The sequence below is a fragment of the Hypoxylon fragiforme genome (genome assembly GCF_022984875.1).
Source record: "Hypoxylon fragiforme strain CBS 206.31 chromosome Unknown GGS25scaffold_3, whole genome shotgun sequence".
Lineage (NCBI taxonomy): Eukaryota > Fungi > Ascomycota > Sordariomycetes > Xylariales > Hypoxylaceae > Hypoxylon > Hypoxylon fragiforme.
Window position 1 is genome coordinate 3737890 of NW_026054758.1, and position 27548 is coordinate 3765437.

Here is a 27548-nt window from a genome sequence, read left to right on the forward strand (position 1 = left end):
GATTGCCTCTACCACCCAAAAAGCATAATTAACTTGGGGTGAGAAGGAACGGATGATGGACGGATATGATAACAACTATCAGATATACACTGGTATAAACTAGAGACATTTAACGAGAGATCGATCATTTGACCTTCTGGCGTAGCGGTATGTTCTGAAAACAGCCCAAAACGACAAAGTGAAAGAGCACAAGACCGTTGAATTTTTCTAAGATCATCAATAAATGAGAGTCTTGGTTACTATATCCTAACATATTTTCCGTGTGCACCATGTAGCGATGACCAAATACCAAAATTTCCACACAATATACAAGCACCACATCTCCCAACCCCCCCCCAAACACCCACCAGCCCACCCTTCTCAACCCCCTCTCCCTAAACACAGAAACTCATAAATCACAGATACCTGCTTGCTTGCTATCCTATATCCCTCGTATCTCGTATCGTCGACCATCCAAACACACCTGCTCAATCACTGGTACTCAATCGTGCACTCAGCATTGAAGCCGGCGCCGAGGTAGCAGCGAGCGTTGGGCGTGAGCTTCTCCATGTGGCCGACGAGGCAGCCTCTGCAGCCATTGTAGCAATGGAGGGGGTTTTGCCACTGTTGTCGTTAGTTCAGCGTTCATCGTGTCTTTGGTTAGCGGGCCATCATCGCTGCTTTTGGCTGGGTTTGTGCCATTCGGGAAAAGGGGGAGGGTTTGATGATGGGGAGCCCGGGGTCAGGTATATAGGAGGCATGTTTCCGGGAGTAAGGAAAAAGGGGGGGCTACTTACGTGCGACCCACGACTCTCAAGTTGTTTCGAGGTCCCTGGGAATAAAATCGCATTTTTATACCACCCGCCTGTCACTACTCCGTTTATTAGCATCGTGTCCATATTCATCCCCTTCTTCCCTTCCTTTCTCTTCCCCGCCACCTACACAGGCACCCAAAGCGGCAGGTCGAGGGTCAAGTTATCCAGCACCAACAGGTACCTAGTATCTAAATAAGCAAGTAAACAAAATACAAAACCTACCCATCAAAACCTCATCGTAATAACTCTTCATCTTACTACTCTCCGTCTCGTCCAACGCGTCCTGCTGCTGCAGGAAATTCGGATGGCACACGAAGTGCCTGGTGATGGGTCCGCCATCCGCGGTGACGTTGTTGTTGTTGTCGTCGGCGGGCTTGGGGCTGTCGAGATGCGAAAGCTGGTATTGTGCGTCCGCATAGGTGTCATCAGATGACAGCGGCGCGCACAGAATTGTCGTGGACGACAGCAGGGTTGTCGCGAGGATGTTTAGGAGACGCATGGTACGTAGGTGTATATGAAGTCGTGTGGGTATGTGAAAGGACTATACTACCCTATGTAGGTATGTTGTAACCGATGTAGGCAGGTAGACGGGTAGATTATATAGTTTCTTGACTCGATCGATGTGTTGATTTCACAGAAAACGAGTAATATTACCGACGTAGATAGGAAAACAAGAACAACAGTGGTAGGTTTGGGAGGAAAGGGGGGACGGGCCTCTGAGAGCAACTACTGCCATCGCCCCGACCTTAAATAAGAATGCTATTCACCTGGGCAACGTCTTAGCATGGCCTTAACCTTTCAACTATCACGCATGGTGCCTCTCGACAACTTAAATTTTGCATCATACCTACCTACCTACGTACATACCTAACTTAGGTAGGTAGGTATCCCTATCAGACCAAATCTTCCACGTAGTTACCTAGGTAGATACCACGATGCTGCCGACATGTGGGAAATACACACAGCTGGCAAGCAGATAAAGTTCCCACGCATAAACATAAACAAAAGATTACCTACCGTTGATGAGCCTCTGGCGGGCATAGGTGTCAACAACAGCTTGATTCTTACTCTGAAGTTTTGAAGTTTTGAAGCTTTCTGACTTCGTCGATTAGACCCCCAATTATTGACTATTCATCAAAGTCCGTCCGTGCACTGGCCTTGGTCCCACGGCAACCCTGGCAACATTCATCTTACGTTCTTTCGTTACCTACCTAGGTACCTAGTAGTCATGTTCACCAAGACCACCCACCCACCTAGCTACCTACATATTTACTGTACATCTAGTACGTATAATTCTCTGGTCTGAATGTTCCATGATTTTAGCACTCACCAAGTGCTAATTTGTGGTTATTCAGCTTGAGCTAGCACTACGAATGAACTGCTTGGCAGCTTCGGCTTGTTTGAATTTAGGCAAGAGATCCCATTACAATGCAATGATACTGAGTCACTTACGTATTTACAAATTAGGACTGAGTCATAATAGTCTTATTGTTTGAATTCATCGACGTTTGATTCCAATATCCTTCGGCGACGGTAGCAACAGAAATTTGCTGACCGACCCTGGACATATGGCCATCAACCAACTCAAATCAACTCACCACCACCATTCTGCGGGCAAACCAGCTAACGCGGCAATGTAAGCCAAATTCAGCGGTATGAATTCCCTAAGAAGCCCTACGTTTGAAGGGGATAAAAACCGCACAGCAAAGGGTACTAAAACTTTTCTCCAGGGAGACGGATTTTGACTCTTTTGGCGATAAGCTTTGAGTCACCAAGTCAACGGTCAACCGTCTAAATTAAGACATCGGAAAAGAATATGAGACGTCATGAATTAATGCGAGTCACGGATTTCCGAAACATCTCATCATGCGTCGTCTGGGGGGGTTGAAAAGTGGTACGTAAATGTACCGAGGATGTAAAGCTTGCCCAGATTACCGATAAGTTTTTATCCTCATATTCTTCTTCGGAATCAATATCCTCTTCACTCTCAAGTCTACGGAGTGCTTATTCTTCTTCGGAATCACTCTCCTCCTCACTCGAATCCCCGGGGTGGTTGTCCTCGACCTCGCCAGGTAGAGGCTCTTGACTGCCGCTGCCGTGGCGCTGAAGTTGGGCCTTGAGCTCACGGAGCTGCTCGATTTTTCGTTCTTGTTCGTGTTTGTTCATTGGCTTATTCTTCTTAGCCTTGGGTGCACTAGGTTTGGTGTCTGGCTCCGCCTTGACTGGGACACTGAACTCCTGCTTCTTCTCGAGAGCAGCACGGATGCCCGGGTTCGACTTGTGGATGATGTCGTAAAGCTTTCGCAGGGCATCGATGGAGAGGGCATCTATGTCCAGCTCCATTTCGCCGTCATCATTCTCCTACAACAACATTAGTTTTAAATACGGGCTAATGGGAAAATGCCCTGCATCAACACAGCTTGAGGTGGGCTCAAAAGATAAGGGACGAGGGATAGTGGGTACGTACATTCTGTCCCGTGTCTCTCTTGATAATCTCAACAGCCTTCGTCAGAGTATTGCCATCGAGGTCACTAATACCTTCCGCGATAACTGCTTTCTCCAACGGTCCTACTGGGCGGCTTTTTGGAGCTGCCTTCTTGTGACTACCAACATGATTATGAGGCGCCTTTTTGGTGGCCGTGGCATTTCCAGCCGCTGCTTTCTTACTGCCCGTGGCCGCGGCGCCGCTTCCCCCTGACTTTGGCTTGCTCTTGGAGCTGCTCTTCTTCTTCGGCTTGGGCTTCTTCTCACTGTGGAATTTAGTTCGCTCCTCCACGAGCTTTCGTTGAAGCATTGAAACCATCTGCTGTTGTATCTCGAGCATCGTTAAGTCCGGCTTCTTCGACCCTAGGTAAGTGTTTAATTTTTCTTGTTCCTCGTCTAATCGAACTTGAAGAGTTCGTATTGCTTCATTATTATTGTCCTCATTGCCGCCCGCCTCACTTTCCTCATCCGAATCATGAGCACTTCGTTCAGGACTAGGCGCAGAAACGTTCGTCGTAGATGGCACTTCTGGAGGGTGATGTCGCTTCATCCATTGATCCCGCTTACTCAACTCGGATTTGAAGAGTTCTTCTAGCCGTTTTGCCAAAAGGGTGACATCGTGGTTCTGGCCATTGAACAGTTCAGCATTATGAACAATTAATCTCATGTCCTTCTCTATGTCCTTCACGTTCTTGTAGTCGCCATCGATGTTTTTCTGCGTCATAGTAGTAAGGTCCATTGGCTTCTTGATGACGCTGAAGTAGGTCGGGATGTTCAGCGCTACAGGGTCGACGGGCGTGAGGAACCATTGGTTTAACGCATAATGCTTTCCTTTCTTGACTTCATCCAAGACAATCTCAAAGAACCGTTGTTCGGGCTCCAGCTTTTTGCGATTAGCTGAGGCGTAGTCTAGGTCACGATTCTTTGGTGGGTGTATTGGTCGCTTGGGTCTGTCGTTGTCTTCTCGCGTCGAATCACGACGAATCTGAGGAATGCCATTGGGGGGGATAGCGAAAGCTGGCGCCGAAGATGAGGTAGCTGATTGGGTGGCTTGCGCGGGGGGCGTAGGTCTCGGCTTCGGGCTTGCTGCTGGCGGTCGCGGCTGAGACTGCGACTGTCGGCGAGGTTGAGTCGCTGCGCGAGGTTCAGGATGGCGAGTCGCATGTGCTTTACCCTTCTCAAGCTTGGCAGGCTCTTCCAACTTCGAAATTTCGAACAGGCGTGCCAGAACCTGATCTCTAATAATACCTGCAGCTTGCGTGACGCTGTTGGTTTCACCATTGAATGTGACTGAGTTATCATATAGTAATTGGAGGTCAGCCTTGAATGCACCGTAATTAGAGTACTTGTCTTCGCGGAGCTTCGACTCAAATAGTGAGATATCCACAGGATTCGTTATCTTAGCTCTGTAGTCATCCCACAAACCCGGCCACAGTCGTTCTACAGACTGCTTAAAATTGTTGCCATTCTTCGTCTTCTTAACTCCTGCCAAAACCTGCCTGATTTGTCTGTTCTGAAAGGGCGTGATAACTTGGTCATCCAATTTCTCATCTGTGGAATCAGTGGAAGTTGTTGCTGGCGGCACATCATTCGCGACAACCAATGAATCTGCGGCAGGTCCGCCCCGATCTTCTTCAGTCTTTGCCCGCTTCGCTGCTCGCTCATCGTCGCCATCCTCTTCTCGCCCGCGTGCGACCTTTGCTGTGGACGCTAATTGATCAGTCATAGGAGTGTCGGGCTGGGAGGTAGTCGCATCAGGTTGAGCATCCTTGATGTCCAACTTGGAAAGGCCGGTAGACGGCTGGCTCATTTCCTGAGATGATGTAGGGACAGACGAATCGTTAAGATCGGTAGGTTTTTGTTGTATATCAATTTCGTCATTGTCACCATTCGATGCTGGCTTAGTGCGTTCTGCAGCGGGATCCACGTCCATCGCATCCACAGGTTGTTCGACGTCGGAAACATGCGGCGCAGGATCTTGAGTCGTACTACCCTCCTTCGCAGGTTGTTCCTCGGGTACTGAGTCGGCCTTGTCTGCTTCCGCTGATACAGGCTTGTCATTACTATCCGAAGTCCCATTCGCATCCGGCATATCGGTGTCAGTAGTTTGGGGGGGGTCTGGAATTGAATTCGTCGACGTTTGCTCGGGGAGACTGTTGTTAGCAGCAAATGCTTTCTGGTTCAAAGAATCGTCTGCGCTTGCCAACTTCGACTCTGACGATTCTACTTTTCCATTGACCGTCAAGTCTTTAGGATCTGCCTTGACTTCTTCCGATTTGGAGTGTCTAATGAAACGCGTCCTTTAGTTTACTGAGCTCAAAGAGAAGTAGGCAAGTTACTTACCCGTTGACCGGAAGGGTATCTGATGTGCCCACTGCCATCTCCTCGTCTGGCGGAGAACTGACAACCTTCTGATCTGTTGATGTTTGAGGCTGCTCGGTCGCCATAATTGCCATTCACCTTGACAGTGTATGAATTTGATCGCGGGATGTCACGGTATTATAAACCTCTCACATGAACATATAAGTTCAAACCTAATAAAAGTGGATCGTTAGTTTATTGCACTGGCTGAAGTTTGAGCAATGCGCTACAGGTTGCTATGCTACGCAACAAGCCTACGCGATAGCACGATCACCCTCTATACGCACCACAAGGCTGCTCGAGGGCATCAGGATAACTAACCTTGAAGTATTAGCGAACGGATCGCAGCGTATTCTGATGCCTTTCGAAATGATTAGTGATGATCAAAATAATAAGCGGATTATGTGGCAAGAGTAATAGGAAAAAATGTGATTATTCAGGATGATGAATAAGGGTAAAAAGGGAAAAAAAATCTGAATGTAGAATACACGCAACAAGACAAGACCAAACGAACGACGAGTGGGTTTGCGATACGGTGAGGTCTGTTTGCTTCGTGCCTTCTGTACCCAGCCTTGCGAGATGCGACAACCATAAGAAGAAACACGGTACAATGTGACTGGCCAATGGGAAAAGAGGCTGGGAACAATGGGTATCTTTTAGTCGCAAGAGACTTCCAAGTATGGATATTAGCGGGATGGTATGGTCTTTTTATTGAAATTCGTCCTCATCTGAGCATTTTCTTGTCGATGCAAAGGTCTGCATTTTAACATGGCCGGCCTTCTATCCATGGAACTTTGGATACGCCAATAGTCAGTGTGGTCAGCTACGGTCAGCGAACCAGGCGGGATTACCGCAACTGGTCACTAACAAGCCTTCTCTACCTACCTCAACAATCCAAAGATGATTCGCGTTCAAATATCGACGCTAAGGACCGGGAGCGTGGACGCGTACTAGTTGTGCAACGGCCAGCAACGGCCAACGGGTTGAACGGGTATCGGGGCAATATGAAGCCGCAAGTACCAAGATGGATATATTTGGCTCGCGTAGGTACAACCTTCAATTGGGAGCGAAAGGAATTGATGATACATGTATGTATTGGCCAAGATGGCAAGATGGGAGGTATCAAGATAAGGGACAGCAGGGACAGCAAGTAGGATGAATAATGAATCAAGAATGACAAAAGAAATTCTTTCATTTGCCTTACCTTCGAATCCCGAATCCAGAATCCAGCACTCAAAGAGTTCGGATAAGGGATAGATGTATAGTCAGGATGGGGTGGCGATGATGAATAAAATTATTTTTTTCTTGATGATGCAAGACGGAGATGGAGATGGAGACCAATGGAATGGCGGTGGTTTGGTTGGTGATGCGCAATGGTGGGATGAGTGGATGCGCGTCGTTAGATGGCAGTGTTGTCAAAAGTGTTTAATGAGGTTTGGTGCGTTGAACTAAATCAGACCAAACGAACATTAAGCCGGCAACGATAATCCGCTTGTAGTTGAGGATAGGCGACGATGGGAATCAATCGCGAAAAAAAAAAGGCGATGATGAGGCAGATGCGCGAAGATGCAAATGCAATGGGTGGTCAATGCGGCTGCGGTCGCGATAGCTGCTCAATCCTACCGTTTTAGGGGATGGATTGGGGTGAATAAAAAATAAAAAAAACTTTAAAAATATTAAAAAACAACGAATCGTCGAGCAGCGCGCACACGAGGGAAATAAGGAAAGACAGTTAATGTAAAAGAAGTAAAAAGGTACCTGGGTACTTTTTTCGTCGCGTGGTGCGCGTGTGATCGGGGTGTTGAATTGAGGTAGAGAAGGGTATGAAACCAATTTCTCAAGATGCGAGGCGGTGTCGGTGATCGGAATATTAGACGGGAGGGGGTTGGGGGTTGGGGTTGGGCAGAAATTAGAAAAATAGGAGGAAGGGTTGTAAAAAAGATCTCAGGAATCAGAGGTCTCTTTTTTTTGACTCATCGCGAAAATTTCTGGATTGGGGCCACTTTCCTATTTGTAGAACGCGCTTTCCCGAGCTGCGAAATCACGGTTCGCCATCACTGGAGAATTGAGACAGGGATCTCCTTGAGACCGCGCCTACCGTGGGTGTAACAACGCATCCGACGGCAAATCATGTTATCGAGATGCCACGATGTGGGTCACTTTGAGACAAGGATCAGGGTACACACTCCTAAGATTGATCATGTACCTGCCACATACAACATTGCGTGTGCATGTAAGTATTGTGTGTATGAAAAAGTGTGAACGTATGAACATCATTGTGTATGTAGGTACTGTGGACATCTGGATGAAAAGAAAAAGTACATACTAACCTACCCACTGCTGCAGTGTGCACTGATAGGCAAACACGCATCGCATCTTGGCCATTGACTTGTCGAGTTCCATTTGAGTTCCATTGGAATAAGCAAATTATTCTCCCCAAGGGGTCCGCCGAAAATGGACTGTCCTCGGAATACAGTGAAAACTTCCCTGTGATAGTACTTGAGTCGACATTCCGAAAAGAAAAACTTATCGATGCGGTTTAGAAATTAGAAGACAAGACCCGGGCTCGAAGTTTTTGATGTGAGAATATTGTTTGACGGGCCAGATACAGGTATCCAATCAGAGTCCGAGCGCAATGATGACTACCCGGCTATGGCCCAATCATGACGCGTTGTGTTTTGGTATCCCTGTTCATTTAAAATGATGGAAGCCACCGACCGTCTCTTTTTTTTTTGAACGATGCTCGATGCACCCGAGGCGTGAAGGTATGCAGAGTATTCGTTCATTGTCAAGGAGAAGGTCGATAAGAACAGCACCAGAACACTAGATAAGGTCAACTTTAGGGCTTCGTGTTGCCACCAAGTACCTAGGTTTTGGTGCCTAGTATCATCACATGATTGACCCGAAAGAGCTTCATGTCGAAATCTCGCTGCCAAAGATCCTCCTTGTCCGCATTGAGAAGAGGGATTTCGTGCTCAGGAGAATAGCTTTGAAACCCTGAATGTGCGTCATAGATTCGAAGCCGGAGACCTAACCGGGTACCTAGATAATGGCTCCATATCTAGTAACTCAGTGTTCGGTGTTCAGTGTTGGCGACAGTTTAGAAATGCACAAATGTGATCTGAACAAAAAAGTTGCGGTGGGGAGAGATTTTACGCCCATTTGAAAAGAATGAGGAGTGCAATGGGGCGGCGAAGAAGATGTGACTACATAGTATGTACGTGGGTACTAAGAAAAACAGTACAAAATTCCAAATACTGTACAATACAATGCATTTACCCACGCAGCCACGCTGCTTTGAAGCTAGCGACAGCCGTCGAATAGTTAAGCGCAAAAACTTTCAATGTTGAGTAAATCTTAGGTACTTCAAGTTAGTACTGCATATGTTATGTGGTCTGAGCGTATTGTACATAGTTAGTATTTTCGGTAGCGGAAATACCAAGTGCCTATCGTACTGTGGAATTGATTTCATCTCTTATCATAGGAAAAAAAAAAAAAACTACCTGAGGTACCGTACCTTGCTTATAACTATTCGGAATCGCTACTTTCGTGAATAGTACAAGAACTTTTCAATCTTGCGCTCTCACCCTCCGCCAAATTTTAAGGTGTATTTTCTGATCAGTCACTGGAATATAAACCTTCTTGCCTAAATCATCTTCCTACATAATCAACTCAACCTGTCTTTCGCAGCCAAGGAAAACATGTCAACTAAACGAAAACCACCAAACGTGATCGCTCACCCAGTGGTCAAGCAGAGCGCAAAGATCCCCTCTAAGACTACTATCAACGAGTCTGAGACAGCTGTGTCAATTCCTAATATTTCAAAAGAGCCTGGAATCACGGGCGAATTGATAGAAATTTCAAGCGACAGTGCCAGCAGTGACTATGAGTATTCAGATGGAGAAAAGGAGGATGGGGAATCTACGAAATTGCGCAACGGTGCTGCTAAGGCCGAAGTTCCAGCTTCCCAAGACCAAATCACGCCAAAGAATGACAACCCACCACACAACAACGACGGAGACGTTGACATTGATATGGCAATTGATGGCGAGTCTGACCAAGACCCTTCCCAACCCACATTTGGCGAGCTTGCTCGCGCGCACGACGCCATTGAAGTTCCTGCTGCGATTTCCACACAGCCTCACGCTCCCGCTGCCCCGGGGCGTTCGTTAGCTCCTCCCAGCCTCTCGTCCCTTGGGACAGTTCTATCCCAAGCACTTCGCACCGACGATTCAGACCTCCTGGAGTCGTGTCTTCATACCACTGACCGTGCCACAATCCGACAAACCATCGAAAGATTAGACTCTAGCCTCGCCACTACCCTTCTAACCAAAATCGCATCCAGATTGCACAGGCGTCCCGGGCGGGCTGGCAGCCTCATGTGTTGGGTCCAATGGACACTTATTGCACATGGAGGCGCATTGGCGACCCAGGCTGGATTGGCAAAGAAGCTAGGGGAACTACATCGAGTGCTTGAGGAGCGATCACGAGGTCTCAACTCGTTGCTAGCCCTCAAGGGCAAACTGGATCTGTTGGAGGCACAAATGGACCTACGGCGGGGGATGCAACGGAATAGAGACCCCGATGAGGAAGATGACGAGGAAGGTGTCGTCTACGTGGAGGGAGAAGAGAGTGATGCAGATTTGGTTAATGGGGCAATGGACATGGTCGAGGATAACGACGAGCTGCCTGTCACCAACGGCGTGTTCGAAAACGATTCAGAGGATGACGAAGAATCCAGCGAGGGTGAAGAGGAGGGTGAAGATGACCTAGCGGTTCAAGATGATTTGGACGAGAACGAAGTGAAGCATGATGATGTGGAATCAGAAGAGGAAGATAGTGAGGCTGAGGCGGCAGAGTCTCAACGACCGGTGAAACGATCGAGGACGAAAAGAATATGAAGTATTATTGTGGAGAGATGCTGAATAGAGGTTTTCATCACAATATAAACTGATACCCGTCACTCTCCCTTGATTCACTGTAGTTCATCAATGGCATGAGGAGGCACACATACAGATGTACCAATACCTATATAAGTAGGTGCTAAGTAGCTTGAGATTTACTACTAAAATAATACTACGTGCCTACTTTGAAATTTCATGGAGATATTGACAACTACCTAGGTATTCAGACAGGCCGATAGAAATATCTAGTAATTACTAGTGGGGTGTAGTGCATGTCTCATCAATCATCATGTGTACCAGGGATTCTATATAGCTTCAAGTTTGATCGACGAGTTAAAGCTTCAGTATGGGAATACCATAGTGCACGCCCTCCTATTACTACTAGTAACCTAAGGTTAGTACATTACATACTAGGGTATGTATGTATATAACCATAACGGTAAGTGGGTCTTCTGAGGCCTATTGCCCGAAACTCAAAGTCTGATTGGAACACGAAGGAAGCCGTTATCGATATGAATGCAGGTGTGTATAACTATTAACTAAGCTCCAGCTACAAGGACCTAGATAGTACGTACACCTACATAGGTGGTTAGTTATGGGTATTCGAAATAATTTATCTGAGCGCGTCTTCGCCTTCTAGAACTCAACTATTACTCAACTATTAACTATTCCTATTTCGCGTCAATGACATTCGATTCTCTTTTTTCTTTTTTGGTTCGGCCTATGTAACTTATTTATAGTTGCTTCATAGAATGATTATCCATTTATACGTCTCTTAGATCCTCGCATTCCCGAATTCCTTGCCACTCACCAAACTCGAACGCCATAATGGTTGAATGTCCAGTCTGTAGCAAACATGTCCAGACAGCCAAGATCAACGACCACCTCGATTCGGGCTGTCAGACTTTCATATTTGACCCCTCGACGGTCTCATCCTCCCCCTTCGTCGCTTCATCCACCCAGCCCAACGGTTCTATATCCTCGCAGAAACGGCCCGCGTCGACCTTCTTCCAAACCCCTTCCGCCAAACGACATGCCACACCCGCCAAAGTCAACTTGCCCCTCGTCAACGGCAATGTGGAAGGTGCGAGGTCAAATGGAAGTCTGAAGCGTTCATATGATGAAGGGCCTGGAGAGGTGCCACCTGTACACAATGATAGCAACAAGATGGAGGAGGATGTGACACCAGTAGAGACAGGCCCGATGCTGAAAAGAAACAAGACCAATAGGGCAGCACCCCTTGCTGAGCGCATGCGACCACGAAACTTCGACGACGTCTTTGGGCAGGAATTAGTTGGCCCGCATGGTGTCCTGCGATCACTAATCGAGAACGATCGGGTACCTTCAATGATACTATGGGGCGCATCAGGTACAGGCAAGACAACCATTGCGCGCTGCATAGCAAATATGGTGGGCTCCCGGTTTATTGAGATGAACGCGACAAGTTCTGGCGTAGCGGAATGTAAAAAGATCTTCAACGACGCAGCCAACGAGCTGGGACTCACGGGGCGAAAGACGATAATATTCTGCGACGAGATACATCGTTTCTCGAAATCACAACAGGACGTCTTCCTGAAACCAGTCGAGGCAGGCACTATAACTCTTATTGGCGCAACAACCGAGAACCCAAGCTTCAAGATCGTCAACGCGCTACTTTCGAGGTGTAGGACTTTCACACTCCAAAAGCTGACAACGCAGGACATTCAACGCGTGTTAGCACGGGCGTTGCAAGCTGAGGTCTCCGCCACTTCTTCGCCCCTCTCCCCTCTCCTCGACGAGGAATTGATGAGCTACCTGGCCAACTTTGCCGACGGAGATGCGCGTACCGCACTGAATCTTCTGGAACTAGCTTTGTCTTTGTCAAATAGAGATGGGATGACGAAGGAGATTATCAAGGAATCACTTACCAAGACCCTTGTCTATGATCGGGCGGGCGACCAACACTACGATACTATCTCAGCCTTCCACAAATCAGTCCGTGGCTCCGACCCGGATGCCGCACTATACTACCTAGCGCGTATGTTGCAATCAGGGGAAGACCCTCTTTTTGTTGCACGGCGAATGGTTGTCATTGCATCCGAAGATGTCGGGTTGGCAGATAACTCGCTGCTAAGCCTAGCGACGTCGACATATACCGCAACACAGCAAATCGGCATGCCAGAAGCCCGGATTCCACTAGCTCATTGCGCCGTGGCTCTCTCGCTCGCGCCAAAAAGCACACGTGCGTACAGGGGACTCAACAACGCCTTCGCGGCCCTGAAGGAACCAGGCGTTGCAGCTTTGCCGGTGCCGGTCCACCTGCGAAATGCGCCGACGAGGCTGATGCGAGAGCTGGGGTATGGCAGGGAGTATAAATACAACCCCAATTACAGGGATGGGAAGGTCAAGCAGGATTACCTGCCGGATTCACTCCTTGGACGTACATTCTTGGAAGAGCGGGATTTGGGTACGGAGGTGGACCCGGATTTGGTTATGGCGGACGCTTGAGTAGTGCCTAGCCAGCAAAGAATGGCATTAAAGGTACTAGGTATGGACTGTATAAAAGGGTAGTACGAAACAAAGTACATTTCAGGGGAAAAGGATCATTGATCTTCATGGCACGCACGGATTGCGAAGGCGTTGTGGTCAGGATAAACCATGCATTAAAAAGTGGTAGGCAGGTAGTTTATATAACCGCCATGAAAGCAACTCACTTAGATAGGAAAGGCATTGACAGGTTAAAGGAATCTTAGACATTTTAGACATTTGCGGCCTTGATCGCGGCCTTGATTTATATGAGACCAAGCATTGCAGTGTGCTCTCCACAACCTTGGGGTGGTTTATTGGAAATCCCTTCTACATTATGTATGCTCTGGAATTACAATGGTTGCGGCCAAAAGTAGGACCAAAAGATACCTTAAAGGTTATAGCACATTATAGCTTCAAAGTGTGCTATATGGTGCTACAATTTTAAGGGTTGTGGGCGACTTGACTTTGAATGTGTGCCTGGTAGAGCCCTCCGAATAGTGGCGCACTATGGGGTTGAGGTATCTTTTGGTCCGTACCTTTGGCCGCAAACTTCGTGCATTGGATGCTCACCTACCTACCCAGGGTACTCTGCCTAGGTACATAATAGTGTCTTTATCACTACACCAGGAGATTCCATGCATCTCCCTGTACTTCGCACAATTGCTCAAGAGCTGCATCCCATTTGACGGCTTCCCAAAATAAGTTCAGGCTAGCTAGGTGTCTTCCAATCAGATGGTTTCAAGAATCGCGCCAAGCATTTGCTCAATCGCCATTGGTCAGAATGTCCCTGGGTTGTCCAAATTCGGCAATTCCTTGTTGCGTGTTTGTGTCATAGGTATCAAGGTAAGGAGTTAATAAGATAATGGGGAGGTGAAAAGAAGGGGGAGGAAGAGAAGAAAGGATAAGGGGTTTGGTTTGGTTTGGTATGGATTGTATGTTGAGTGGATTGTGTGTGGTGTTTGGCAACTAAAAAGTACATAGGTACCTGGGTTGGGTTCTTAGGTAACACTCTTGGTGTCAACCTCAATACCTACTGACTCCTAACTTTTTTCCCCAAAGAAATGTCTGAAGCAAAGATTATTACTTGGGATAACTACTATGATTTGTATCTTAGATAACCCCCCCACAGAGCTAGTTCTTCTGCAGAAGTTTCATTGTGCTACGATTCACTGTGGTGGTGACCGTAGTATTGGCCCATCACCTCAGGGTGAACAACACCCCAACCTTACCACTTAGTTTTCTTTTCTTTTCTTTAATATACTGTACTGTCTCTACTAGTGATTTTCCGTGCAAAATTCTCCCAAGCCTAAGGCACCAAAGCCCCAAGGCAAAATATGCATATTCCCAACCTCACCCCAACCAAGCAATTCAACCCTTCAACGACAGCAAGGTGAGTCCGGAGCCATCGGAAACACCTCATTTGATAGTGATCTAGCCACCCATATTCATGGTTCCAAAAAAAAGTGCTCAAATACGGTCCCGAACCGTGTACCAACTCACCGGCCGGGCACCCAACCACCCTCGGTCTAACTCCGTCCCCGGCAGCCGAAATCCGAATTTTAGCCGAAAATCGGTGTCTCCACTCCCTCTCCGGCCTGTAGCCCACCTGTTCCGGTTCCTTGGCTCCTGGCCTCACCCTCGCTGTTCCCCGGCACCCCTAAGCATGGGGATTTGGTTTTGGGGGGTAGGGAGTGTTAGAGTGGGTTTTTGGGCCGGGAATTGCTTCTAGGAGGTAGGAAAGGCCGTATTCCAGCCTAGATGTACTGGGTGTAGGATGTTGTTGTGGGAAATATAGGTTTATTTGCACAAGTACTTGGTTGGTGGCTGTGTGGGTGGCGGCCTATCTTCTACCAATACAGCGATGAACTAGGGGCTTGTATAGATTTAAAACACTCTTTTATACACGTACCTCTTATAATTTACGTCCTTAGATACTTAAATGGGTTTGGAAGATGGATGCTCATAGCGAATCCGCAAAAATGCCGATTGCTACTATCACGACTCATGAGGCGGAACCTAGGAGACTTGGGGCGGTATTTTTCACTGTACGGAGATCTTTTACATCCCTAGGGACTACTAGGGGCAATATATATATATGTATTACTCTCTATTCTATGACTTACTACCGCGAGAAAATTCGAAGAATGACTTATACGCGTGATAATACCTAGGTACCTAGGTACTACCTACAGTATGTACTAGGTAGTAGGATATATGGCTCAAGCTTGGGAAATTTACATCGGAACCCTCAACAAAGCAATCATTCTTTTCATTCTATCTTTCTCTTCTTCTCATGCTTACCCTTTTTACAAAAGTTGCTTATATATCAGTCATTTTGGGTGCTTGGTAGTACGTACATGGTACCTAGTACACGATTGACCACTACCTAGGTACCTACCCACCTTCTCCTTTTTAGCATTCACGTGTTTACAACGATTCGACATGCCCCATATGTACCCGTGGACCTCTCCAGTCATGAATCCTATCGACATGTCCCTTCCTCATCTACCCTAGGTATCCTCCAATGCCATCCTTGCGACTGAGAAACATCAAATTCTATTTTGGTGTTCTACACTGAACTTAACCTAGTGTGCCTGATACCCGTGAGATCAAAAGGTAGGTAATAGGCCAGTCGATTGTACATATGGGGCTCTTACACGTATAGAAAGAGCACTTGGGTATAGAAAACTCTCATGCATGGGCGTGGCCTGGTATAAAACGGCCTCAACAGAGCAAGTATCCTGATAGATGACACATACTACGGACAAACGTATGATCATTGAATTCAAAACTGACTCATATGCCACAGAGACAGGAAGGTTCGGTACCTACCTACTACAAATGTAGGTATGAAGGGAGGGGCTCGTGGATCGGAAGTAGCTTTGTAAGGATCCATAATGTCCCCATCTATACCCGCAAGGTGACTCGATAAGAATCCAATGGGAGTGAGGGGTATTTTTGAGTTCAATATGCTCAGTACGATGCTGCTTGGTAGATGGTGACGAGTAGCAGAGGCTGTCACGCTCGAATGTGAACAAACATGCCTCATTCTTATTATTTACCTAGGTACCTAGTATCTAGTAGTCAAGGAGTAATGTCTACCACCTTTCTAATCACCACTACTCAAGTATTGACTCAGGCAACACTTTGGCAAAACAAACTGTTTAGATACTAGATACCTAAGGTACATGAAGGGTTAGGGGTCATATGGGATAACCTTTCTGACAGTAACATTAGATTCTCACCTTGTCCTAGGCATGCAAAGAACTGGAACCTGTGACACTACCTACATAGTACTTACCTACCTACACGTAACTTAAAGTGGCATCATCATGATATTCCTACCAAGTATCACTATGTGGGCAAGTACAGGGCACTGAAGTCTGTATCCACGGTGTATCATGCCTAGGCAGCAATCTTATAACTTTGCAACCAGCTCAACATATTTCTTTCGTCTCTTCCCATCTTCTTCTCATCCTTCATCTTCATCTTCATCTCCTCCTCCTCCCATCTACAAACCTCCTGGGCAATCTTTACTCCAAATACTACTACACTTCTACACGGCATCACTCCATTGCCAACTTCCTACACATCCCAACACTCCATCATACTCTATATTCCTACTAGGTATATACTGTCCCAATCCTATCATCAAGACAATTGTCTTCACTCCTCTTTCTCGACACACCGTCATTCCTACAAATGCCATAATCCTAGGTGTGTTGATCAGCAACTAGGATCGTGGCATCTGTTGCGTTGACACACAACTACTATCCTAAAACACACTGCATCTATCAGACTCCCCTGCCTTACAATATCATCAAGCAAATACGCATATCTGTGCTCCCACATGGCAGCAAACTACTTTACAATCCCCACTTACTCGGCTACATCCGTTTGTGGAATGACTATCAGCACCACTTCACCGACGCTTGGTTCGGCGTGAAGCAGATCAAATCTCCCTCCACTTTTTGTGTCGGGTAATGAACCACGGCTATTTCAATCCATTTCTCCTAACGTTGGTGGGTATCTAGGGCTGTGGGGCTGTTTTGCTTGAAATGAACACGTTCCCCAGATCGCCATTAAGAAGAAAGATTGACTGGTGGTATTGATTGATGATCAATCGATCCTAGTTTGCGTCTGCCTTCTCACGTCAAGACATGTCATATATTACCAACTACAACCACAACCTCAACGTCGCATGGCGGCGGGCAGCTTGCATCACTGCCACCAATTTCTCGCCAATTCCCAAGCGCGCCACAACAGCCTTGGCTGTACTCACCCAAGACCACAACCATTCCAGACATCTTCTGCGACCCCATACGTACGACCTTGTCGATTTCATTCTTGACGACAACTCCCTCACTTTGTACCCATACCCCATAACCCATAGACTTGCCCCTTCAATTATTCACCTTTCAATTTTATCCACCACCGACTCTGAAGCTAGCCGGCCTAGACGCAGTTTCCTAGCCTCCGCGAACATCATCCGCGCTACGTGGGTATCACGAGCGAGCTAGTCCTGGTTTCCTAACCGATATATGTGCTCATTCTACGGCTCCTCGTCAAGACATTCACCAGGGGAAGCATGTGTTGCCCCCCCCCCCTCCTTTCGAATAGTGTTGCCTACTATTCCAGTATTGATGGGAGCACTCTACAGTGCCGCGAACCCATCTCTTTTGGCAAGCCTATCGAAGAGCTGCTGACCGGCGCATAAGCGGTCTCCACGTGCAAGAAGCTCTTCGATAGGCTCGCCAAAAGAGATGGGGTTAGGAAAGAGGCCCCTCTTTCTTCCCCCGTCCTACCTTGCCTACCCATCTTCCGAGTGTCGAAACGTGCTTTGCTAAACCTTTACGACTGCAAGCCGATTATTTGCGAAGCTTCCGAACATCGGCCCTCAATTCATGGTTCCGTCTCACCTCAACAACTCGCACATGACGGGGGGGTGGCGCAACGCATCCTCGATATTGATGGTGCCTTTGTGGAGTTCCGATATACCAAGATGCCCATACTCTCTGTTCCTGGTTTACGGAAGATTATTCTTAAGGCGATCTATTGCCGTTCGTTGCCGGTGCGTCCGCACACTGTGCGCAAGCCCCCTACAGAAGTCGGTCATACCTATCAAGTCATATCAACGATGAGGAAGCCCATCTCCAAAACCTCTATAAGGGCTCAACCACATTTCCAAATTTTAACATCCCTCTTATATGAGGTTTATCACCTTCTCTTTCTTTTAGGGCGGGGACAGCAACATCAACGTCATGCTCAAGGTCGAAATCGACGCCTTCGACTGGTGCCCTTGTATGCGATCTGCAACAACAAGACCAAGGCAGCTGAGCCTAGCCTTCACCCTCATCTACCTAGGTACGGACAACTATGACGCTGGTCTAGATCGATCTCTATACGTCTTCAGCAGACTTCAAAGGCAATTTTAACGTCGCTCTCGTACCCCGTTACGACCCGGGGGCAGAAACCCGTTTCCTGCCAAAAGATGGGGGGGCCAGAGAAATGGGCAACCAGAACGCCCTTTTTCATTCAGCTTGTGAGGTTTCGTTAGGATCCATGGTCCTGGCGCGTCGAAACCACCAACATGACGTTTCCCTCCTGCCTTTCCTTCAGCGTTTTGTGTCGCGACTCACCTTCGAAACGATTTTCACTATACAACATGGCCGAAAACGCTGGCCTTCCCAGATATTCAGATCTGGAGGGACATTGTGCGTGTGACGAGTTCTCGTACATCCTCTTCGTCCACCGTTCTCGGCAAAGCTCTTCCACCTCAAGAGCGAGCCCCCAATGGGGTACGTATTTGGTACCTATAAGACTACACGCGGAGTGCGTGGGAGCATTGTAATTATAGTAAAATACCCTCCTCTTCCATGCTACTTACCTCACATCCCACCTTAGTCTTGGCTCTACTGAGAGACCACCCACTATTGGCGGGGGGAAGGTGCTTGTGGCCAGAATGGCATGACTTCTCGCATTCCCTCTAACGGTAACCATCACTCTCGGCGACAACTCCTATCTAGCAGAGAGCCTCGAACACCTGCATGGGTAGCATCAAAGCTAGACCCGCTTCCTACAACGTGGGGCTCTGGGGAGCCCGATCCCGAGCCCAAACCCAAGGGGCGATGAAACTAGTCTTCATCATGGGGGCTGGCTGTCTTGCGTGTTTCGGCTTGATGTTGGCGCCATCGTCAGCCGGCTGTCAAGTTCGACATCTATTCGTTACGTGTTTTCTCACCTTACTCCCGCCCGCGTCATGAGCTCTCAAGAATTACTCGAGTCGCTAGAAACTGCCGTTTGCGATGACGAACGCCGCTACAGGACGGCTGGAACCAGATTGGCCGCCCCGCGCGCTGGGCCCAGTCCTCCTATGGCGGCATCGCAATCGCCAAAGGCAGCGTCGTAGTCGCCCACAGATGAACCGCCATGGCAGAACTTTCGTGACGTGGGTGGGACGAACCTCCTCCCAAGTCAGTTTCCTCCGCTGGAGGCCCGGCCCGGGAGCCACAGCACATCGACGTGCACCGACAGAAGGTGCCCAAAACTTGCTTTGCTCTGCGCTCTGCGCTGACGGTAGGACTCTCATGTGCCAGATTGCCTGCCTCTCGGCTTCCTGCTTCTCGGCTTGCCACCAAGCATCAATGACAGCCGGTTCGTTCAACTGCATCCCTTCTTTCATTTACGCCTGTCCTCGTTTGAGCACAGCCAGACGAGGCTCGAACCGAGGTACTTGTCGGTGTGCAAGGGATCTGCCACATACCAGAGTCCCAATTAAGGGCGCTTCTCCAGCATACTTGGGAATGAAGTAGGCTTTCTTCGCCTTCTTTCCCCATTTCCTGGTTGCGGTTGACAGCAACACTGGACCCTGTCACCAAGAAGGGTCCGCCTTGTCGTGCGTTATAATGGGCGGATCGCTTGAGGGAATTGCCTCACGGCCTCGTGGCCAGGAAGTCGCTTCCATTGCAGTTGGCCATGGGGCCGTGGCCGTGGCCGTGTGATACCACAATCCCCACCGCTCATAAAACCCGCCTGGCGCGTTACCACCACCACCTTCACCTTTCCCTCCTTCACCTTTCCCTCCTTCACCTTTCCCTCCTTCACCTTTCCCTCCGCCACCTACAATTCCTTCGCTCAACCAATAACAGCCATCTCACACGGCGCCCCGGTCCGAGCGCTTCAAGCACATCTGCCTTAGGCCGACTGGCCGGGCAGGTGGCAGCCGCGAACATACAGGGGACACCACAGAGCAAAAAGGGTCTGTAGGAGCTACGAAGGGCATGGCAAGTGAAGATGACAGCTCAGATGACAGCCATTTCGGAGAGAGGTGAGAATCTTCACGGATGGAAGTTGCAGCATGTCGGATATTTCCATCCCGACGCCCCTGCATCTGCTGGTGTCGGAGATTGCGTTACTATTGGATCCGGCGTCCATTGGCGCGACGTCAGCCTGTTTTGTGACGCATGTCGCAACCACTCTCTACATCCGGTAAAGGTCTACGCGGGGGGGAGCTACTCTCTACATCCGGTAAAGGTCTACGCGGGGGGGAGCTAAAGCAGGGTAGGCTATATGAGGAACTAGCTAGAGCAAGGACGACGACTTTATGTATACATAACCTCCATAGGTAGCCTTCATGGAGATGTTAGTGATCCCCGCGCAACAATGATATTGTTCTGAGTATTCTAGGTTCCGCCTCGTGGCAGAGGTGATACTCTTGGCTCGTGAGCTTCTATTGTGATGACTTGTCTTATGTTGGTATCACTAGGTTAGCCAGCAATAGCATTATGCGTGAGGGGATATGTATTATACGTAAGAGGAATATTGGTATCTGGGTTCCTGGAACGAGAAGGATTGTATCTAGCCATGTCGTGCTCATGCCTTGATACTGTCGACCTGGAAGAAACGCTCAATATAGTTGACGCCTTGCTCAAATCGACACCAATGCTTGAAACTTCTCCAAGGTCTCTGTACTTACAGCGATATCTCTTTCTAGCACGACCTAATAGCTTACAACACCAATTTTACGCAAGTACTTACCTCCCTAATCCACCCGGGGACCTTTGCCTTCCAAACTGTAGCTACCTACCTATCCACAATCAACCTACCTATGAAGAACCATGTGTCATGCACTTCAGCTACATAGAACCACAACGCCTCACTAATTAGGTAGGTTGACCTAGTACCTACCGCACCTAGGGCTGGGTAGTATAATTTCCACAGCTGAACTAGAAACTCCCCTCGTACCTAGCCTAGCCTAGCCTAGCTTCTCACCGAAAAGCTCCCATCATCTAGAGAGGAGAGAAGGGGAACGAGAGAGAGAAGAGAGAAGCCTTTGGGGTTACCTACCGACCTACCTACCGACCAAGTAAGAGGAGCACACGATCCACAGGTGTATGTATGTATGTATGTACGTATATCACGGATATATATGTATACTGGGTATACCGGGTACCTAGTTCGTTACGTAAAAGCGGCAGCGCGCCCGCTTCTCTCTCTGGTTCGGAATAGAAGGTAGGTAGGTAGCTGTCGAGTTAGTGGTGGTGGTGGCGGTGATGTTGGTATTGGTATTGTACAGATACCTGAGTTTTTATTACCCGGTGCAAGACCTAGCACTCTGAGCTGGGATGGGCTGGGCTGGACTGGGCGCTACATGGCATCTACTACATATTTATCACTACCTACCTAGGTAGTATGTAAGCATGTTGATAGGGAGGCAGGTAGGCAGGCAGATATTCGTTCCCATAAGACTGCCCACCTACCCAGTCAATCACACATAGAGAGAGACGGAGAGTAAGTTTAAGGGGAGTTGACATATACAAGTTAGACGAGGAGCTAACGACTGACTAAATAACTAACTAACTAACTGACTGACTGACTGACTGACTACCATGTATCCTGCCCTTTGGACAGAAGATAAAACGAGAGTGCTAAGGAAAATCCTGACAAGTAGGTAGAAGGAAATGTTGATAATCTTCGTGGTTCATAATCATAGCAAAGCCGTTGCTCTTTCTCCTTGAGTGTGCGTGTGCATGAGAGAGCGAGTGTGTGTGTTTGTGTTTTTTTTTGTTTTTTTTATAAGGGGGCGCGGGGGTTAGGGGTGGTAATGATACTTCATGACAAGAAATCTGTGATGTCGAAGCCTAGAAGCCAGAGATTCCAAAACCAAACAGTAGTAGTGCCGATGACATCAAGGACTGGCGATAGACCCTTCCTCAACTGCAACCCTGGAATCATTCTGCCAAACAGCAGGTATATTGGAACCATTCCCCCGGGTAGATGCACAGCCATTGGTATAGGCATCCAGTTTATCAGATTGATGAACTGCTTGGCGGTGGAGACTGAGATCTTCTAGACCAAAGAACTCACTGTTGCAATCCTTGCAGTAAACAGCGTAGAACCTCTCAGGACCAGCCCATAGACATATAATCTTCTGTTCCTGTGGATGCTTCTTCGTCAAATGGGCTATGAGGAGGTTCACAGTCGTATACCCTTTAGATCCAACTCGTATGCACCCATCCACATAACAAGGAAACGGAGTCTGGTTGTGAGCATCTTTCATGTGTCCGTAATAATCAAGTTTTCCTTCGAACGGCCGTTGCAAGAATTTCTCATGCGATAAAGGAAGAAGTTCATAGTCCTTGCCTCGATGGAAGCCGCAGTTAAGGTGAGGACATGCCCTGACAAAGTGCTCGCCTTTGTCCACTAGCAAAGGCTTCACAGCTTTGAAGTCGAATTTATGATAGCCGCGAAGATGTTGGATAAGATGATCCTTGCGGCGGAATGCATGCTTCCCGCGATGGCTCTTGCAGGAAGTACACGGGTATTTCCCATCGCCCGCAGGTGATAGGGTTTTGCAATGTCGGTTCAGAGCGTCACTACGTGCAAATGTGTTACCACATGAGCACTTAAACACAAACTTTGTGTGGTTCCATGACTCAGCATGGCACTTGAGTTCTTTTCTCGTTGGAAATGACCTCTTGCATTCGGCGCACGTGTTTGGCAAGGGATCTTGAATTGGGCAATGGTCAGATTGGCTTCCATCTTGTGTAATGTTGACAGCCAGGTCTCCATTTACTGGCTGCGTGGATGAGCATTTGCTGTAAGCTTCAGTGCTCATGGATCTAGGCTAGAGCATCAGAGGTGCAATCTCAAAAGCGAAGAATAGGAATAACTTACGACTCTCCGCGCTGTTTTTCCGAAAATTTTTTGGTATCTCGCCACCTTAATTGTTAGCAAAGCTCAAAAAAAAATAAGGCCTCACAATCCGCCGGGGGCTGCCGTAGCGTCGGGCGACATCTGCAGTGACGAGGAGGTGTCGGGATAGATGGCAGGGCTCTGGTCTCCCTGGTTGGCTGAAAAGATGTTGTCCGAGTGGTCCTTGTCGTAGTTGTACGCCCAAGATGGGGGGTACTCAAGGGAGTCGAGGTTGTCAAGTGTGACTGGCATGCTGGGGAAGTAGTCCGACATATCGCAAGATGTACTGGTTGAAGCGGTGAAAGGTACTCTTCTGGCTGAGCAACTGTAAAAGACAGTTAGAAATCGTATGCCGTCGAGATTAGCGACGAGAGGGAGGGGGCTGATGAATTTAGAGAAAATAGTAAAAGAGCCTGCATGTAAGCATCTCGAACAAAGTAAAGGTACTTAGGCAGGTACATGATGAATAGGGTGGAGATACTTCCCAACGCTGAAGTTCAACAGAGACAATGCCTGCGATTATCATGTCTGATAGGTTGCCGTGTCTACAATGTACATGGGTGTATGCCATGCCACGTACATACCTACCTATATGTAAGCAGGCAGGCAGGCAGGCAGGTGGCCAAAGGCAAAACAGGGTGGAAGAATGCAGGGTTTGAAGATGAGGCTGCATTATAAGTGTTATGGTGTGTTGCACAGGCAGAAATGGTAAGGCAGGGTGGCCACCAGATACCGATCTCGGCACCTAACCTACCTACAGCCACACACACACAAAGTCCAGCCGTATGTAAGCCTCGTCGCGTACCGGCCGTACTAGATACCATGATACCTATCCAAGCCCCTAAGATCCGATATTATGCTACCCACTAATGCATTAACCTAGGTACTAGCCTGTGTATAGATAACTTTATTCTACCTGAGTGCCTACCTAGTACCTCGGAAGGTAGGTATGTAGGCACCTATGTATCTCAGTAACGCTATACCCGTCACGTCATGTCCTGTCACGTCACCTCACGTCATCTCACCGTCCACTCCTAACCCTCGCATCGCCATCGCGCGCATCCGCGAGGACCCCGAACCCCATGCCCTTCCTTTTGCGGCGGCGCGCCGGGCCGCCGTCTCCGTACTTCTCGTCGAACTTGCGGATCGCCGTCAGCGTCTCCATGTCCTCCGACACGCTGGCCCCAATTTCCTGGAGAGCCTTGCCGAAGTGCCTCTCCCGGAGGATGCGCCTCTTCGGAGTGTCTGTGGCTGTATCGTTCCCTTGTTTTTGTTGTTGTTGTTGTTGTAATTTTTCTTGCTGCTGCTCCATATCCAGCTCCTCTTTAACAGCCGCCATGGCCGCTGCCACACAAACGTTCTTAAGATCCGACCCGGAGTACAGCGGCGTGCGCTTGGCGATGTCCTCGATGGAAACCGTCGCCTCGTCCAGGATCTCACCCTTGAGGTGGATCCTCAAAATCGCCGCACGGTCCGCCTCCGTCGGCAGGTCGATCAGCAGCTTGCGGGGCAGCCGGCGGAGCACCGCCTCGTCGAGGTCGAACGGCCGGTTCGTCGCCACCATGATGAACGCCTTCATCTTTTCCATTCCATCCCACTCTCGTAGGAACTGGTTGATCGTCTCGCGTCTGGAAAGTAAATCCCCCCTTCCGCGCGCCCCTAGCAAGGCGTCCGCCTCGTCGATAAAAATCACCAGGGGCTCCCTCTTCTTGGCTAGCCGGAATAGGGCGCGCACGTTCTTCTCGCTCTCGCCGACAAACTTGTTATTGATGCTAGCGCCACTAATCTCAATCATATTGGCGCCACTCTCCTTAGCCACCGCCTTTGCTAACAGCGTCTTACCTGTGCCGGGTGGGCCGTATAGGAGACACCCTGGTATCCTGTCCGTGGAAAGTACACCATAAGAAAAGGCCTCGGGGCGAATTAGGGAGAGTGTGGTGAGCATCTTGACAGACTCGATCGTTTCCGGTGGCGCATGGACATCCTTGAATGTCGTTCGGATGTCTTCCGCGTTCACCAGGCCAGACTCGAGGCTTTTCTCATGGTTCTCTTCATCCGGGCCGTATCTGCGTCCATCAAGAAACTCTTTTAATTCTCTTCGTGTGTTTTTAGAACTCTTGTCACCAGAGTGATTGTCACTCAGTCTTTCAAGGCTCCCAATCACCACGGCAACCTTCTCAGCCGATTGGATGTTGAATACATCCATTGGACTTTTGGAATAGCCAATCATCGCAGTTGCGATATGATATACCTCAGCGAGGGGGAGAATGCTAGTTAGCCAAGGCCTTGGTAACTTTTTCTCGTCTATCTGGCTTATGCCTATCTCTCCAGTAGTTGCTACTGTAGAGTCAGGTGGAAGATCCACCATGGAAGCCAGCGTTTGTACTATGTTGGCCTCATTTTCTCTTAGGTAGTCTGTTCTCTCCCAGGTCTCGAGCCTGGTCTCAAATGAGGCTAGTTCTTTTGGCACAAGGAGAGGCGCATGGTCCGGAACCAATCGAATATTCATCACCCGTTCTGTTAATTCAAGTTCAGTCAATGCACTTATGTATGGTTTCGGCGCGTCTTTAGAGGAGCAGGTCCCAATGAGCACTATCTTTCGCTCCTCTGCCCATAATCTGTCAATGAGTTTCCGTATCTTGCCTACGATCATAGCGCCGCATTCAAGGTCCGTATTTAGAGCGACGAAATCATCCAGATGAACGAGAAGTGGTCGCTGCTCAGTAGATTTGGAGTCTGCAGTATGGATAATTTCCTCTAAAGCGGCATTGATCTTCAAGTCTTCCCAAAGGTCGTCGTTTTTCCCTCGAGTTGGACCATTGAGGAAATCATCCATCAGAGAGATGGACTTTTTGTTGTCCTTCTTCAACCTATCATCGCGTAGCAATCGGAAGCCATCATAGGTTTCACCTTCATCGCTAGTCATCAAGTTTGTCTGTATCGATCTTCCGCTGCTCTCCGCAGCCTTGTATCCTAGTTGCGATATTGCACCAGGTGCTCTCATAGCGTCTTGTAAAAGATAGCCCCCAACAATACGTGCAATATCGGGTGCTCTTATGTGTAGAACGTCAGCTTCCAAGCTAGCTCCGATGTGCCGTACAAGATCACGCCCTATGGAAAACCCAGAGTAGCCAGGCGTATTGATGATAGTGACAGGCCGTCGCAGATCCGCGAGCTTGACGTTCTTGGGAGCTTTTATTTGGAGGTCGGCGTTGACAGATGCGACAACATATTCGAATAATTCCTCTTCGATCCACTTCACAACAGCCCCTTCAGAGGGGGTGGGTTTGTTTGTTGTATCGCGGGGTATTGGATAGATTCCACGCAGAGTCCCCAGTACATCGTTTCCGGCAAGTACCTTTGTATAATGGAGGGCCGGATACATATCGCTAGAACTGTGAATAGAACTGTTCTCCAACAACTTTTTCACCGCGTCTTTTCCGTAAGCTTCACGAGTTAAGAGAGCGGTAGCCCAAAAGGAAAGTGCAACCATTTGACGCCCCCTTTCAAGAATTGCCTCTCCAGAAACAGAATCTGATGCCAGGGTATTGATGGCCTCGCGCACGCTTTCTTCGGTCAAAGCCGTAGCTCCGAGTAAGGAGTCTCCAGGATCATCCCATATCCGGAATTGGTCGTCTTCGAATAGCACAGCCTCTACTGATTCGCGAAGCTTGTTGGTGTCTACGGGATTTGATCCCATAGGTTTCTTCCCATCCTCATAGCGGTATAGGGCGCTGGGAATAAAGGATTTGGGCAGCTGCACGGGTGGAAGCTCCTCAGCCTTTCGATTCCGCAAGGTCCGCGACCTCAAGGAACCGCTGCCGGGCTTCTTACGACCATGACTCTCCTCATTCACCGTCGCATTGGTCTCCCCAAATAGATTCTCCCCCGTGGTATTATTCTCGCCATTCTGGTCTTCCTTTTCTGGCTTGTTTCCATCGTCGCGTGGCTCGGCACTACCGCTACCACTGCCACTGCCACTACCACCACCACTACCACCGCTGTCGTCAGTAGCTCGAGCAACGGCTGAGGCGTGGAAAGATCGGCGGCTTGAACGTGTCGTCGGGTGTGGTATTTGTAAGCTCAGTCTCGCCAACCGAAAGGCGCGCCGCGACAAACTATGCATTCGGGGGGTTGGCGCTCGATGTGAGCGGGCGAATGCATGCCTTGCAATCATGTAAAAGAACAAAAAGGCAAAAAAGAAAGACGGAAAATTCATTGTTTGACCGATGTTGGCCGAGCATTGGACGGTCCGGTCCTTGCCGTGTGGTCCAAGCGCCCGCATTCACCGATGCTTCACCGA

General features: G+C 48.6%; 8 protein-coding genes across 8 annotated transcripts; 3 read left to right on the forward strand and 5 right to left on the reverse strand.

The window, feature by feature from the left end:
- Window positions 1-364: 364 nt before the first annotated feature.
- On the reverse strand, window positions 365-1869 carry GGS25DRAFT_483626 (uncharacterized protein). Its single transcript, XM_049260385.1, has 3 exons — window positions 1017-1869; window positions 777-850; window positions 365-603 (listed from the first exon to the last, which is right to left on the reverse strand). The coding sequence occupies exons 1-3, from the start codon at window positions 1291-1293 to the stop codon at window positions 472-474; spliced, it is 483 nt and encodes a 160-aa protein (XP_049119443.1). The 5' UTR covers window positions 1294-1869; the 3' UTR covers window positions 365-471.
- A 929-nt stretch (window positions 1870-2798) lies between these two features.
- GGS25DRAFT_519985 (Bromodomain-containing protein) lies at window positions 2799-5725 on the reverse strand (the record flags this gene model as incomplete). The annotated part of the gene is made up of 3 exons (XM_049263817.1): window positions 2799-3155; window positions 3262-5563; window positions 5622-5725. 3 exons carry the CDS (start codon window positions 5723-5725, stop codon window positions 2799-2801), a joined length of 2763 nt encoding a protein of 920 aa, XP_049119444.1.
- Window positions 5726-9154: 3429 nt separating this feature from the next.
- Window positions 9155-10734, forward strand: GGS25DRAFT_483630 (NUC189-domain-containing protein). The gene has a single exon (XM_049260386.1). It carries the CDS (start codon window positions 9341-9343, stop codon window positions 10538-10540), a length of 1200 nt encoding a protein of 399 aa, XP_049119445.1. The 5' UTR covers window positions 9155-9340; the 3' UTR covers window positions 10541-10734.
- A 386-nt stretch (window positions 10735-11120) lies between these two features.
- Window positions 11121-13322, forward strand: GGS25DRAFT_483631 (P-loop containing nucleoside triphosphate hydrolase protein). Its single transcript, XM_049260387.1, has one exon. It carries the CDS (start codon window positions 11372-11374, stop codon window positions 13028-13030), a length of 1659 nt encoding a protein of 552 aa, XP_049119446.1. The 5' UTR covers window positions 11121-11371; the 3' UTR covers window positions 13031-13322.
- Window positions 13323-17211: 3889 nt separating this feature from the next.
- On the forward strand, window positions 17212-19556 carry GGS25DRAFT_530405 (uncharacterized protein; the record flags this gene model as incomplete). Its single annotated transcript, XM_049265379.1, has 6 exons — window positions 17212-17553; window positions 17916-18158; window positions 18289-18352; window positions 18465-18593; window positions 18671-18849; window positions 19119-19556. The coding sequence occupies 6 exons, from the start codon at window positions 17212-17214 to the stop codon at window positions 19458-19460; spliced, it is 1299 nt and encodes a 432-aa protein (XP_049119447.1). The 3' UTR covers window positions 19461-19556.
- Window positions 19557-21936: 2380 nt separating this feature from the next.
- GGS25DRAFT_483632 (uncharacterized protein) lies at window positions 21937-23896 on the reverse strand. The gene has a single exon (XM_049260388.1). The coding sequence runs from the start codon at window positions 23166-23168 to the stop codon at window positions 22239-22241; it is 930 nt and encodes a 309-aa protein (XP_049119448.1). The 5' UTR covers window positions 23169-23896; the 3' UTR covers window positions 21937-22238.
- GGS25DRAFT_205413 (uncharacterized protein) lies at window positions 22897-24092 on the reverse strand. Its single transcript, XM_049256829.1, has 3 exons — window positions 23725-24092; window positions 23228-23572; window positions 22897-23129 (listed from the first exon to the last, which is right to left on the reverse strand). Exons 1-2 carry the CDS (start codon window positions 23916-23918, stop codon window positions 23281-23283), a joined length of 486 nt encoding a protein of 161 aa, XP_049119449.1. The 5' UTR covers window positions 23919-24092; the 3' UTR covers window positions 22897-23129; window positions 23228-23280.
- On the reverse strand, window positions 23897-27427 carry GGS25DRAFT_483635 (AAA-domain-containing protein). The gene has a single exon (XM_049260389.1). The coding sequence runs from the start codon at window positions 27420-27422 to the stop codon at window positions 24267-24269; it is 3156 nt and encodes a 1051-aa protein (XP_049119450.1). The 5' UTR covers window positions 27423-27427; the 3' UTR covers window positions 23897-24266.
- Between the last annotated feature and the right edge of the window lie 121 nt (window positions 27428-27548).

Excerpts from the sequence above, each read along its gene's own strand:
- GGS25DRAFT_483632 (XM_049260388.1), bottom strand. The coding sequence starts at position 23,168 with ATGAGCACTGAAGCTTACAGCAAATGCTCATCCACGCAGCCAGTAAAT.
- GGS25DRAFT_483626 (XM_049260385.1), bottom strand. The coding sequence starts at position 1,293 with ATGCGTCTCCTAAACATCCTCGCGACAACCCTGCTGTCGTCCACGACA. Across the intron at positions 851-1,016 it reads TTACGATGAGGTTTTGATGG|TGACAGGCGGGTGGTATAAA; the intron begins GTAGGTTTTGTA and ends TAAACGGAGTAG. Across the intron at positions 604-776 it reads TTGAGAGTCGTGGGTCGCAC|TGGCAAAACCCCCTCCATTG; the intron begins GTAAGTAGCCCC and ends TAACGACAACAG.
- GGS25DRAFT_483630 (XM_049260386.1), top strand. The coding sequence starts at position 9,341 with ATGTCAACTAAACGAAAACCACCAAACGTGATCGCTCACCCAGTGGTC.
- GGS25DRAFT_205413 (XM_049256829.1), bottom strand. The coding sequence starts at position 23,918 with ATGCAGCCTCATCTTCAAACCCTGCATTCTTCCACCCTGTTTTGCCTT. Across the intron at positions 23,573-23,724 it reads GAACTTCAGCGTTGGGAAGT|AGTTGCTCAGCCAGAAGAGT; the intron begins ATCTCCACCCTA and ends ACTGTCTTTTAC.
- GGS25DRAFT_483635 (XM_049260389.1), bottom strand. The coding sequence starts at position 27,422 with ATGATTGCAAGGCATGCATTCGCCCGCTCACATCGAGCGCCAACCCCC.
- GGS25DRAFT_483631 (XM_049260387.1), top strand. The coding sequence starts at position 11,372 with ATGGTTGAATGTCCAGTCTGTAGCAAACATGTCCAGACAGCCAAGATC.